Below are 13,926 nucleotides of genomic sequence, written 5' to 3'. Positions count from 1 at the left end.
ATATTGGTCTCCAAACTCTTGCGGGTGGACACGGACACAGGGACCCCGACTGCCACACTAAGAGTTCTCACACAAGATGTATTCCCCAATGGCTCGACTGTGGTCTAACACTACCACCTGCACTGCTTCAACTCCACTACCTCAGAGCCCCACTGTCACCAAATCTCAGTGCCCCCCCCCCCCCCGGCTCCATTAGGTACGGCAGCAGGTCTTGAGCGACTCTCCCCTAACCTTCCTTTACTTTAGTTTTCCTCATTTGGTTGAGCCCTATGTCCCCGGTTGAGTTTTGAACTGCACTGTACATGAAGTATTCCCATGCTACCTAGTGCCGAGAGTCGTCAGCACTGCTCGGTTCTTTTTGGGATATTCCTGCACGATTTGACGCGCGCACACACACACACACACACACACACACACACACACACACACACACACACTATACCCTGTATCTTCGCTCCCCTGTTGCCAACAGTTATTGTGTATTGTGCCCCTGGCAAACAATTTTCTCTTTTTCACCGATGTCATGAGCACTGTTCTGACTGTATGTTTTCTTGATACAATGCAACACAACACAAACAAAAAGGTTAATAAAAACGATTTAAACAGAATCTCCCCAATATATCTTTGTAACCAGACAGCTGAGCTGTCTGGTAGGCTTCGCCCTAAAAATGACTGGATTAGGCCTGCTAGACAATTCTTTTCAGTTATAAGGGAAGATGGTGTAGATATGTTGCATGAGAGGTTGCTGTCGCATCACTATGTTATCTAGTCCCACCAAGAAAGGCATATTTCAATGCCCAGATCCTCCGAACGTACAAGGCATGAAACATGTTGATCCTTAGAGTAGAGCTACACGACTAGACACCTTATCTCTAGTACACAGCCACTCTACACCATTTTAATTAGGCAGTTTACCTTCTGAATAAATATCGACTAGGACTAACTGACCCGTTTTAATCCACTTTCACTCACATCTACACACACTAGGCCCCTCACCCCCATGCACCGACCGGCAGGAACAAAAGATCCCCGATAAAGAGCCCCAGTTCGGGAGCCCGTCAGGTATTGCAGCGCCGACCTGACGAGGGGCAAGCTCATATGATGAAGCATGACACCTAGTTCGCTGGGTGTGTGAGAGCTCTAGTTCCACCAAGGGAACTTCCCCCCTCCCTTTTCTTCCCTTGACTATATCCGGGAGCAAGTGGAATACCAGCTTGTCCCCACTTGTCCTTCGCTCCCTTGGTATCTCTTCTACGTGCCAGAGGAACTTTGTACCCTGTTTTGTACACAGTCTTTTGGGGCTTGTACACTGGACCTCGTAAACCAGCCCACCCTGTCCCCCCCTCTTGTAACACATATTTCAAACCGAGCGGCTGATTTTGACTTTAGTGGATGGATTAAATACCATAGCAGAGTGCTTTACTGCCCGAAATAGGCTCTGGAAGTAGGGAAGCTGGTGGTGCTGCAGCACCCCCCTAAATAATCATGCTGGAATTCAAAAGGTGAATGAACTATAGAGATAATGTGAAATTTCCTTTTTATCTTATCACTAATGCTGCACATTCAAATACAGTGCCAAATGTCAGGCTATGTATTCTGACAAACTGACTGCTTATTTTTAACATAACGATTGGGGTTTACTTTTCTTTTTCTGACTGCAAAAATGAAAGGATTTTGTAAATTGAGCTCTGCTAAGTATGTATTCAGGGAGTGCAAAGTAAAGACGGTTGAATGTCTTTTTATTTTGTTTTTTAAACACTCAACAAAATTTAAATACCTGCAAATGAACTTTGCAAATATCAGAAAACAGCAGCAATCAAGCAAGCACAAATGAGGTACAGTTTTTTAAATTCTAAACTGTGAAGGAAACAAAGATTGTATTAGTATCGATACAAATTAAGGCACTTGGCAATGCGCAAATGATTAACAATTTGCTGAAATCCCATATATTATCTATCTTTAGTTTCAACCGTAAAACTGCATGTCTGTGTAAATTTCTTGGTGAAATAAATTGAAAATGTGCTGTATGTAAATTATGGTACACTACTAAAGCAGGACTTAGTAAGATATTTTGCAGCGGAGTTTTCCAAAATGCACCACAGGAAACATACTACCCTCTATCACTCTTTCTGAATGAGCTGGACTCATTTGCTACACTTGTTCTTGTGTGACGCTTGGATTTTTCACAATCTCTATGACTTTACTGATATAATATTAATGGCAGCACCGCCACTCTGAAAAGTGCTCCAGCACCACTGCTCCCACCATGGTAACGATACTCCGTCAGACAAATTTACAGATGTCCTTCGGCACAGCAGACATCTGTTGCACTGCGTTCCTGTAAATGCATTGAAAGTTTAACAGATGCTCCGTCAACAACAACAAAAATTCAAAAACAAAATCCCTTTGCTATGGAGGTTCTCTCTCACGGTGTGGAGGTCATTTTTCAGTTTTCACTGCTTATTAACCACCTGGTTTTACCTGGCAGTGGCAGACTGTTTGCCCACTCTAAAGAGGGCTGGTGGGAAAATGGCCAAACCTACAAGGCCCTTCCCTCATCCAGCCATAAGGGGTGTATGTAAGTTGCGGAGATGGAGTAGTTATACTGATGTTCAACCCGACTCTAAATGGGGTGGGCTGAACTTAGCTTTGCTGGAGAGGTTACTCCATTGTCGTTGCGATGGACTCCGCTCTCTGCCAAAGTCTAAAGCAAGCTCTGAGTCTTTGAAGGAACTTCTGACAATGAGTAAATAATTCAGATATCGGAGAAAAAATCTAAAAATTTTAAGAAAATAAAGGGTGAAATTTCTTTTGCCAAAAATATTGATGCCTTTTGGTGTGAGAGCTTTCTCACTGATGCCAGTGCAAACTGGCTTGATGTGATAGTTTCATAAATACAAAGTGAAAATGAAATACTAGCGACAACTGCTTCTAGGACACTGAATGGAACTGAAAGGTCCTGCAGCAGAATATTTTTAAACTACGAACAAATCATGAACAATTATTGAAAGTGCCGCAATCAGGATGACCAGTCAAAGGTTCTGCAAGGTTAACACGATTTGCTGAAAAACTACAAGAATTACAATATGAAACTGGGTATATTGCCTGGCAGTGTAATAAGCAAGCTGACTGTTCACCACATTTACCACTGAAGTAACAAGGTTTTTATATAAGGTCAGGATAGCGAGGTTTTCTGGAATGAGTAGTAGTGAGTATTGAAAATATTATGAGGGGATAAAGTCAGGAGGGGGGGGGTGGGGGGAGAAGCAAAGAGAAATGACAATGAATAATGGAAAGTAAACCAACTGATAAAGTCTGGATGGGAAATAGAAAGGGGTATGAAACCAGGATTGACAATATATGGGAAGGCAAGTAAGAAGTTGTTTTTGGGAAGTGATGGATACATTTTGATGAGAGGAAAGAACCCTGTACCACCGTGGGGTGTGCGTTCTGTATTCATTCATTTGGTGCATAAAAGTCCCTTAAAAGAAAGATGCTAGTGGTCAGGTTTAAATGAAGAGGGTTATAACAGGGAAGAGAATGTGTAATTGGTAAAAAGCGATAAGAGGCTTTAAATAGGAGGGGAACAAGTAGTTGAATATGATGCTCAGAAAAGGAAAAGATATTTATTAATTTTATTGGACAAGAGCTCAAGGGATGAGAGGTTAGCTTTAGTACTGTTAGTAGTCTTTTTGTAATAACTGCAAGTAAACTCTTGTGGGATATTCCTAAAGACTATCAATGCACTGAGTGCAATTTTATGAGAGAATGGTATCCAGAGTACTATTTAAATGGAAAACGGTTTACAACTGGCATCACAGGAGATGCAGGAATTTGAGAGGATGTGTTGTGAAACGTGTGTAGTGTTTTGAAATATCACAGTTCAATGGGATTGTAGAAAAATCAAACAGATTGGTAAAAGGCGCAATCGATAGGACAGGCAGCTAGAACGAGGCAAAGTGTACAGGAAGAAGTGGATGAAATGGTGTGAACTCATCGGCCTGATCACAAAGTTTGAACCAGAGACACAACTTTCAATTCGGAAAGAGGAGGAAGGTAAATACCTTAGGTGCAAAAGAGATCAAAAAGTAATGGTATCTCAGACATTTTCGAAGTGTATAACGTTCAAGGAATATATGCTGTTTTCGTCAGTGGGTTCAGGTGGAATAGGAGGGATGCTTTATTTCAGAGAGGAAAGTAAAGACAGAAAGGTAATAGGTTAGAAGAAAGATTATGGAGATGGGTTAAGGAGTGCAGTGAGTATGTTGGTGGATGACAGCGAGACCTGGAAATCACAAGATGTGGAAAGATGTGTGGCACTGGCATGGAGTAGATCATTGGAAATGGTTCAGAGCGGAGGTATGAAGGGGGTTCTACATAAAGCATTAGTACCAGGTTAGATTATATGTTATCTTACATTCTTAGATTTGTTTTTTGACAGTTCTGTTCTCACAGACACACTGAATGTATCATGAATTTGTTTGTTGACTTACACTGTTCTATAGTGTTTTATCATTTTTTAATAAATGTAACTGTGGCATAATTCTGCTTTGCCCTGGTATTAAAGTACCTTGTGTGTTACACCAAGGCAGGCACATGGATCATCATGAGAACTTCATAGTAAACCAGTTTTAACTTCAGCCACTGTGGTACCTTTAAAAACCCTCCCACCAAACAAAGTACTAGTTGTTATTGCCCTTGTGAATGGATCATTTTCAACTACATGCACTGATACCTAAGTAAAAGATCATGCACCTTAAACAAAATGAGATGTGCCCAATGCTAAGCTGCGATGCAACAAGAAAGTAGAGCTTCTGATCCTTTTTTTTTGTTGAAACATTTTTTATTAGTTTTCAAAGCAACAACAACTGTACATTACAGCATTAGCTCCCATGTGCCATAAAGGTAGCCCCCCTCCCACTCCCAACTCGTCCCCCCCTCCCCCCCCTGTGTCAGTGCGCCCCTGTCCCCCATTTCACCCTTGATGTGCCCCCCCGACCCTGGAGTTCAATTGCAGTTGCTCACCTCCTCTCTATGTAAGCAAATCGTCGCTCGTGTCCAGGCCTCCAGTATGTGTCTGGGGCCGCCCCCATCCCCTTCCCAACTCAATCTTCAGTTCCCCTCGCCTCTTGCCGACCTGATGCGCTCCCTTCTTCCTCTACCTCAGACATCAGCCCCTGGAGCTCCACTACTAACGCTTCCCATGCCCTTGCCGTCGCTAACGCTTTCTCATCGTCACCCCTCAGAGCCACCTGCACCCAGAGTGTACCCTCTGCTCCCGCCCATCACACTAGCGCGGCCCTCCACCGCACATAGCTAGGCGGAGCTTCTGATACTTGACATTGCACAACCACTGATACCTCCAACAATCCTAACTATGGCAAAACGATCTGTCTTTGGGAACACATTCCTTCAATTGAAAAGAACCAACAAAAGGTAAAATCATAAAGATTTCTCAACCTTTCTCAAACTAAACCAAAAACAATAATAATAAGATTTGTCCAGGGTAACCAGTTCAGAACTCTCCACAGGCGATGGCATCATGCATTGCTTGCAACATTATCAAGCCAAGGTCATAAAAGCAACCAGTGAGAAATTAGGATACATTTAAGCTTTCTTAAATGGCTTGGGCACTTGTTCTAGTACCATCTAATCAAAGAAACCCCCATAAGTAGTTCTTAACGGGCTGAAACAACACAGGAGCAAACAGTTTAATTTCTGTTAACAACAAAAGAAAGTGGCACCAATAACTCATTGCGCAATATTCTACATGTTTGGAATATATTGCCATATAAAATTATTAATTAAATCAAAGATATAGGTTCTTGAATATTATGCCTTGCTGCCCAGGCATTGAAGTTACAAAGCAAAATGAATCATTTTCAGCCCATCCAAACTGATTAAGAAAAACACCAATTGCACCGCCAATGGAATACATAAGCCAGAGTCACATCACAGTTACAATGCTGAACATAGCTTTAGCCTTGTCAAGATTTATAATTTTGCCAGATCCAGGCAATGTGCATTTCGCCCAATTGCACAGTCGACTTTTACAAAAGGAAAGCTCAGGGAAAGGGGCGGCTCTAGATTGCAGAAGCCTAGAGATGTATTGTTCTTCATGTCTGTAAAGTGCTAATCATGGAGCACACGAAAGAAGCGTATGCAGATCGTTCTGATCCAACAATGTGAAAAACTAAAGCATGGTTATAGTAGTTAATCCTTATCAGAAGAACTTTAGTTCCCTTATGCATACATATTGTTAACATGCTATTTGACCTATAACAAAATCACCTTGGGCTTTGAAATCTTTAGAACGGATAATCTACATCTGATAAAACGGTTATTAATCATAATTAGTCCAACATAAATGTATGGTGAACTAAAAATTGCATGGTAGATACCAGTAAGCTCATTTATTTCAAATGCGAACATTTTAAATATTTAATACCTGTGTCCCTTCTTAAAAGTATGTGCAGGTGTAAGAGGCTTGTCATGAATCATTTCCAAAAGCAATCCAAAATGAATACACACATTAGTAAAAATAGCCAATACATACCTTAAATGTAACATGTGTATCTGTGAGTAAAGGACCCTCTACTTCTATGATGGGCGTAACTTGATCTCGACTAATAACTTGGATATTACCCCCTCCTGCAGCATCAGTATCATCAGCCACATTCGGACCTGCTGTTCCATCCGCAGTGCTAAGTGCTTTTGCAAGAGTATCAAATGCCCTGCAGATTAAAGTGCATTTTGCAAATGTTACACCGATATCAAGTGGTCGTCTAGTGCGTGAATCCTTTAATAGGTTTTTGCATGCAAAGATAATACACAAACACACAGATACACATACAATTGTACAAACTATTTTCAAACTTGGGTTATCAGACAAACTTTAAAAGCTTAGTTTAGAGAGGATGAGAACATTATGTATATTTTGAAAGGTACCTTGGGTATTGGAAACATTATCTCTAAAACTTCTAAAACAAATACAGATAGGCTTCCATTTTACAGACCATTATCTTAATTATTTTACAAATACAATTGGAATATATATTCCCATGATGCTAATACCTTTTCCAAGGGCAGAGCATGGTTCCGGTCATTACCCTGGTTCTCCTGACTAATTTACTTTAATATTAGGGATCCGTATCCCAACGTCCTACCATGGGACACTGCAATTCAGTAAACGATCATACAATGACCATGTAATGAATATTAATTTTTTCACATTACTCTTTTATATACACCTCTTGCTAGTAAAACTTCAGAATTATCGCCAAAGAACAGAGGTTTCAGAAAAAGTAATAGTACCTGTGTAACCTGAAGAGAAAAATCTAACTTTTATGAGAACTCTATCACAGGCAAAAAAACGTATTAAATAATTATATTTTCGGTCATGAGTTCCTTGAAAATGAGTACTACTTTCTAGGGTGGTATTCTTTAATAGTCCCATTAATATTACTTCACAATTCATACATGAATGTTTCACACATAGATTTTCAGCCTATTTAGTTTAAGACACAAAGATAAATGTGTTCATAAGAGCAGGTTTACTACTGAATTTAACTTGTTTTTATACATGCCAGGAATTAAGGAAGAGATTCCTGGCAAGTGTAAACCAAGTTTCGGTGCTGGAGAGCCACTCTACCCTGAGTAGGGAGATCTCTGCAGCTAAAAGTCATTTTTAAGTGGCGGGACGTGTGGGTTTCAAGGTGTGATTCGCCATGGCAGTTTGGAACACCCACAAACGTACATTTGTAGTCATTCACAAACTCATCCCCCTCCCCTTTCCACTGTGGGAACAGTCGTATATTTACTGCCGCACAGAGCTAGCGTTGCTTTCCTTACACAGTGAAAAGTGGGGAGGGCTTGTGGGGTTATCACACAGGCATGCACTGGCTCTTTAAATAGGTCATCAGCATGACACAACATGCCAGGGAACATGGGCAGAAATTGTATGTCTTTATGAGTGGATGACAGTGTATCAAAGAGGAAGTCCTGTTCTAATGACCGTTTATGTAGCTGGAATCCATGAAAAGAAACAGCCCTAGCAATCACTTGCTGGTAAGCACTAGCATCTTCAGGAGGGGAGGGACGAGCTGTATAAAGATCTGGATCATTGTGAGTTATGGGGTCTGTATCATAAGTGTCCCACGGATCAGGGTCCCCCAATGGTTCTCCTATAACCCCTTTGTGAGACCTGGAGGTGTATTATCCAGTGGATAATGATGTGGAGATGAAGGAGGGTATGGTGGAGGTGGTGATGGAAGAGGTGGAGGGGTTGTGGTGGAGGAGGATAATGCGAAGGGCTGGTAGGCTTGTCCTTGGTCTTGAGAGGTATAGGAACGTCCAATTCCTCCTCATAATCTAACTGCCTCTTCAGTGGAGGAGAAACTATAATTCACCCTGTGCCTTCTTGAATGTGGATTTTTCTTTTTCTAATGTTAATTTTTTCAAGTATAGGCTCAACAGGGGACATGGAAACTGAAAACTGCTTCAAGGGTTTCGACTGGATCGGTTACGGAATCTAGGGGTAATTGATGATTGATTGTACGCCACCGAAGTAGAGGGAGTCAGCTTCCGTGTCGGTCCCGAAGGCTTAGTGGAGACTGAGGAATGTGCTCGATCCGAGGAGGTCGAACCCGAGGACCTAGCCTTTGTGGAGGCTTTCAGTCAAGAGCCCATAGGTAGGGCATCCGAAGTATCTTTTCGGATCAGACACCACTGTCATCTGACAGTGGTGGTCCGGTGACCTCTTAGACGGGAGAAAAGGGTGAATGTTGGAAAGTCTTTTTCGGCGTTGAAGCAGGGTCTTGGGCAACAGTAATCATGCACTGCCCGAGTGGCAGGGTGTTCCCCAATTTATCCTCCACATCAAAGTCGGAGATCCCCGACGGAGAACGCTTTTTGTCCACTTTGGCAGCAGTCTCTTCCTGGGCGTGCTCCTCAATGAAAATGTTGGGAGCATCGTTTGCTGTGGCAAGACATCTCCAGTCAACATGCCCTTCCATCAAAAAGTGTGTATTTTTATCTGAAAGACTTGCCGGTGCCCTCACAGTGATCGGGCAACAGGCAAAGGTTGCACACCTGGTGTTGGTCGGTGTGTGAATATTTGGCGTGACACTGCAGGCAAAATCAAAAAGGTTTCAATTCGACCAGAAACGCATCTTTAGTACCGACGGTGCACATGGAAGGGTAGCCCCAAGACGGGCAGCGCCCAGAAGGGTGATCGGTCGCTGTCCAAACCCACAAGCATTTTCAAGCGGCACAGTAATGGAAAAAGCGCAATCGAGATACCCTATGCCGTCGAAGACAGGACCGAAGACTCATACCGAATGGAGTTGAATATGGAAGAGGCGCACACACGTCGGCGGAGAGAAAACAATCTAACAAAGGAGTCGAGGCCCATGTGCAATATCTCCGAGAGGAGGAGTCACTCTATCGTGTGACTCAAAAGACTTCTTCGCACAACTCCAACCCCAAAACTAGATGGCAGGAGTATGCAGAGCATGTGTATCTACAGCCACACATGCCATCGAACATTTTTCCACATGCAGAAGAAAAAAAAAAGTACACAGGATATGGTTTCCCTCGTGCAGACTTTTCTGCTATATAAAACTCTGCATTGGGATTAGGATATCGTAGGAAATGTCACCCGGTCCTTACCAGGAGTACACTGTGAACATGCGCCTGGCGCAACTTTCTATACATACATCTGGAACGGTTTCTAAAAAGGGCCAAACAATTTAAGGGGCTACTATACATTTCACCAGTAGAGTGAAATAACCACTCTTTTGGAAAAGAGCATGGCCTGGAAAGAGATATTTCTGGATGAAATTAAACTGTTAAACCACTTAAGGCATTCACTATGAAGTTTGTATTTACCTGATAAAAAGACACAAAATGTTTACTGTTGGGACGGGAATGCCACTTGCATGGGGGTACAAGTGTGCTCCCCTGCCCTGAGTAACCACTGGGTGTATTTGGTTTTCTGATTTTTGGCCCTAGCCTCATACTAATCTAGTGTCTGTGCAGAGGCCTAAGCCTGTTGCTTGACATGAGTGAGGTCCCGGACCTGTTCTGTGATCTGGAGAGGCGCATCAAGCATGCCCGCATTGTACTGACAGCAAACTACTATCCCAGTCAATAGTACATAGAGCATAGGCAAGACAGGCCAGAATCATGGGGAGGAGGACTTGGTATAATATACCGTAATACGCTTCAATGCTCTATTTTCAACTCACAGACGAAAGGGGCGGGAAGTCTTGGCTTCTGCTTTCAAGTTGACGGCTCCGCCTCCTTCTCGGGAGCTCTGATTTATCGTCCACCGGGTCCAAATTTCCGCTTTATTTAGCTACGCTGGGAGACTCTCTAGGCCCTTTAATTCTCAGATACTCCACCTTAACCCTTTTAGGGGATTTCAACTTGCATTTAGAATGAAAAGAACAAACCCGGAGCCAGAAACGTTTTAGATACTCTAGAAACCTTAGGACTGGAGCAGTATGTATGTTCCTCCACACAGAGTGCGGAGGTATATGGTCAAATCTCTGCTCCCTAAAGGTTAATGCCCCAGTGCCCATGTCATGGTCAGATCACAGGTTTGTACCCTTTGAAATTAAACGCAAGTGTGCCAACACCCCACTGAGTCCCATCCATGATACCCCTCAAATGGTGCAGAAATGGAACAAAATGATAGCTAATCCAGACCTCAGGATTGATGCGCTGGATCTCAGACCCAACACATCAGGAGATCCCACCACGGACACCCAGCACTTCAATTGCTGGATGTCCCCGCTCAGCAACTCCCCACCTCCCCCCCCCCCCCCCCCCCCCAGTCGCTCTAAAAGAGAAACACACCTCCAAAGTCTCATCCCCCTGGCACACTAAAAAGCTGACAGATCTACATCTACAATGTAGACAGCTAGAACGTAGATGGCGAAGAGACTATAAACCAGAGGAACTTATTCAGTTCAAATGGGCCCTTAAAGCATATCATCAACAAATCAGATTGGAAAAGAAATTATATTACACTAAACAACTTACACTAGCTGATTCAGAGCAATAAACTATCTTCAAAATTGTGAAATCAGTCATGCACCCTAAATTACTGGAACATAATATCCCTCCATCACAGACTCTTTGCAATCAAATAGCTGACCTTTGAACAGATACTACAAACTGAATTCAAGGGGACATCTCCCCCGCTATAGACCTACTTTCAGAATCCCCAAAAGAGGGTCCTAACCTCCAATCTTTTCATATGATTAGTATGAAATAATCCTGCAAGCCATTCTGTCCTGCAAGTCAGGATCCCCTTTTGATCCCTGCCCTCCGGAGGTACTGTACACCATTATCGACACAGTCAACCCGTTCATTAACAGCATAATTAATTCCTCACTCATTAGCAGAAGTACCCCCGGATTGGAAACTCGCAGCAGTCAAGCCCTTGCAGAAAAAGCAATTATCCGATCCTACCACTCTTTCCAACCTCCGGCCCAACACCCTATTACCCTGTCTCTGTAAAATCACTGAGAAACTAGTCAATAGTCAACTGACTACTTTTTTTTTTTTAGAAAAAACTAATACTCTGAATCAGGCCTTCACATTCCACAGAATCTGCACTACTACTTACCACGAGAACCCCTAAAATTTGCTCTGGATGAAGGGACAAATTCCCCTTCAAGTGCTATTTCTTTTAGCTTTATCAGCCGCCTTTGATACTATCTCCCATGATATCCTACTATACCACCTGAAGGCCCATGGCATCTCCCATCGGGCCCTGGCCTGGCTGAAATCATTCCTGACAAACCGTAGACAAGTAGTCACTCTTGGACACTATCCGTCAACAGAGATACCCTTGGACACATGTGTTCCGCAGGGTTTCGCACTAAGCCCAGTGTTGTTCAATGCATATAGGACCTCCTTCATAGAATTGATTTCATAATTTAATATTGAAACCACCTCTTATGCTGATGACTCAGTTAATCCTAGCGTTAGACAAACATTCTACCAGCACAGAAGAGAACTTCCAACTGTCTCACAGAGGTCATTCACTGGATGAAATGTAACCACTTGAAGTGTAATACTAAAAAACAGATCATGCTACAAGGCAAATTCAACACTTTCACTCCTAGTTGCTTGTGGTCGATAAACACCGCCCCCACTCCTCTTAACAGGGTAGAGGTAGTTAACAATCTTGGGGTGATATTTGATATGACCCTTTCCTTTCGTCTACAAGCACTAGCAGTGGCTGGGAAGTGTTTCCAGTGATAAAATCCATAAAAAAGGTCTGACTTACTCCCAAGTACGGCAAGAAAAACTGACGGCAGCCCTTATTACCTCCAGACTGGATTACTGTAACAGCCTTTATGCAGGGGCCAACAAGTCAATTTTTAAAAAGCTCTGGACTGTTCTACATGCGGCAGCCCGTCTGGTGCTTACACTTCCACGCCGCTCCTCAGCAGCTCTAAAGTCACTGCACGGGTTACCCGTCCACAAAAGAGTGCTATTCAAGACACTCGTAATCAACTTCTGGGCCTTTAGAGCATCAGGTCCTAAATACCCAACAGCTAGATTCTCATCCTATGTTAACACAGGCCTCCTTAGGTCCTCATCAACAAACCTATTAAAACTCCCTCCTTTTATGTGTAAAACAAGGGGGGGGGGGGGATTTTTTAAAAAAACACGGTAGGCGTTCTCAGGTTAGAGGCATGGAATACACTCCCCTGTCACCACCGCCTCATCCACTCAGAACTCTGCTTCAGGAAATCCTAGAAAACCTGGATCTTTTGAGCCTCTGACTCCCTGTGCCTTTCACTTATCTAACCCTTCTGCACTAGGTGTCAGCCTCCGTCAGAGCAATATGTATGATAGCGCCAGGATACTCTTGTGGAGTGATAGCAGCGCTTTACAAAATATATATATATATATGTCTCCAAACAAAGGTTGCCCTTAATGAGAACGCCACACACGGGGAGTGTTTCTCCTTTTATTTGAAGATAGCAGAGTTTCAGTTTCCCAACACGAACCAAAGTTTAAAAGCCGGACGCATTTCAGACGCTTGCCGTCCTTGTTCACAGGCTGTCAGGAGAAAGAGAAAGAACAGCTGCGCTTCGTGTGACATCCGCTTTAAATATTAAAGTCCCACCCTGATAGGCGTAGGCACCCAAGGCCTTGTGGTCTTTGCAGTTCACATTCAGTATAACCCCCATGGGTGCAGCCGTACTTTGCAAATTACTCCAATGTCCACACCCCGACAGCCTGTGAACAAGGACGGCAAGCGTCTGAAATGCGTCCGGCTTTTAAACTTTGGTTCGTCTTGGGAAACTGAAACACTGCTATCTTCAAATAAAAGGAGAAACACTCCTGTGTGTGGCGCTCTCATTAAGGGCAACCTTTGTTTGGATATATATACATATAGATATCTACATACATATACATACACAGAGTGGTGGCGGCAGTGTCTTTTGGGCATCCATAATTGTGATCAGACCTTTTTACCAGAGTCATTGGAGTGGAGGCCCAATGATGTAAAGTTCTGCTTCAATGAGATAACCCAAATCCTAGTACTAATATCTTAAGAGTATATTGTGTGTGTGTTTGAGTATGTGGACTGCATAGTACAAGCACTGTGTATATGAGTGCGCCAGAGTACAAGAGGCCTGTGGGATCCATTTTGGATACCCCCATCATGGCCTTGTGAACAAGATGGAGGTTATGTTGTTTTCCCAGACAGTGAAAACGTATTGCTCACATTCTTGAAGTTGGAGGGAGTAGACCCAGACACTAGAGTGGGAAAAGAAGAGACAAGGGCCAGTTAGGAAAATACTTAGCCCTTTAGCTGAGATGAGTTGCGGATTAGTGTTTCTGTATCATTTATATCCGATAGATGGGGATGAAAGGTGGGACTGTAGTCTGTTATTA

The 13,926-nt window shown here is 43.0% G+C and overlaps 1 protein-coding gene across 1 annotated transcript in view; it reads right to left on the bottom strand.

Moving 5' to 3' along the window:
- The window catches only part of NR2C2 (nuclear receptor subfamily 2 group C member 2), a 324,390-nt gene that overhangs the window by 166,414 nt on the left and 144,050 nt on the right, over positions 1-13,926 (bottom strand). Inside the window, exon 9 of the mRNA XM_085624453.1 lies at positions 6,557-6,734. Coding sequence (XP_085480579.1) covers positions 6,557-6,734 — 178 coding nt within the window. The remainder of the gene's footprint in view (positions 1-6,556; positions 6,735-13,926) is intronic.

Source organism: Triturus cristatus, chromosome 9 (genome assembly GCF_964204655.1).
Source record: "Triturus cristatus chromosome 9, aTriCri1.1, whole genome shotgun sequence".
Lineage (NCBI taxonomy): Eukaryota > Metazoa > Chordata > Amphibia > Caudata > Salamandridae > Triturus > Triturus cristatus.
This window is presented reverse-complemented; position numbering and strand designations above follow the sequence as displayed.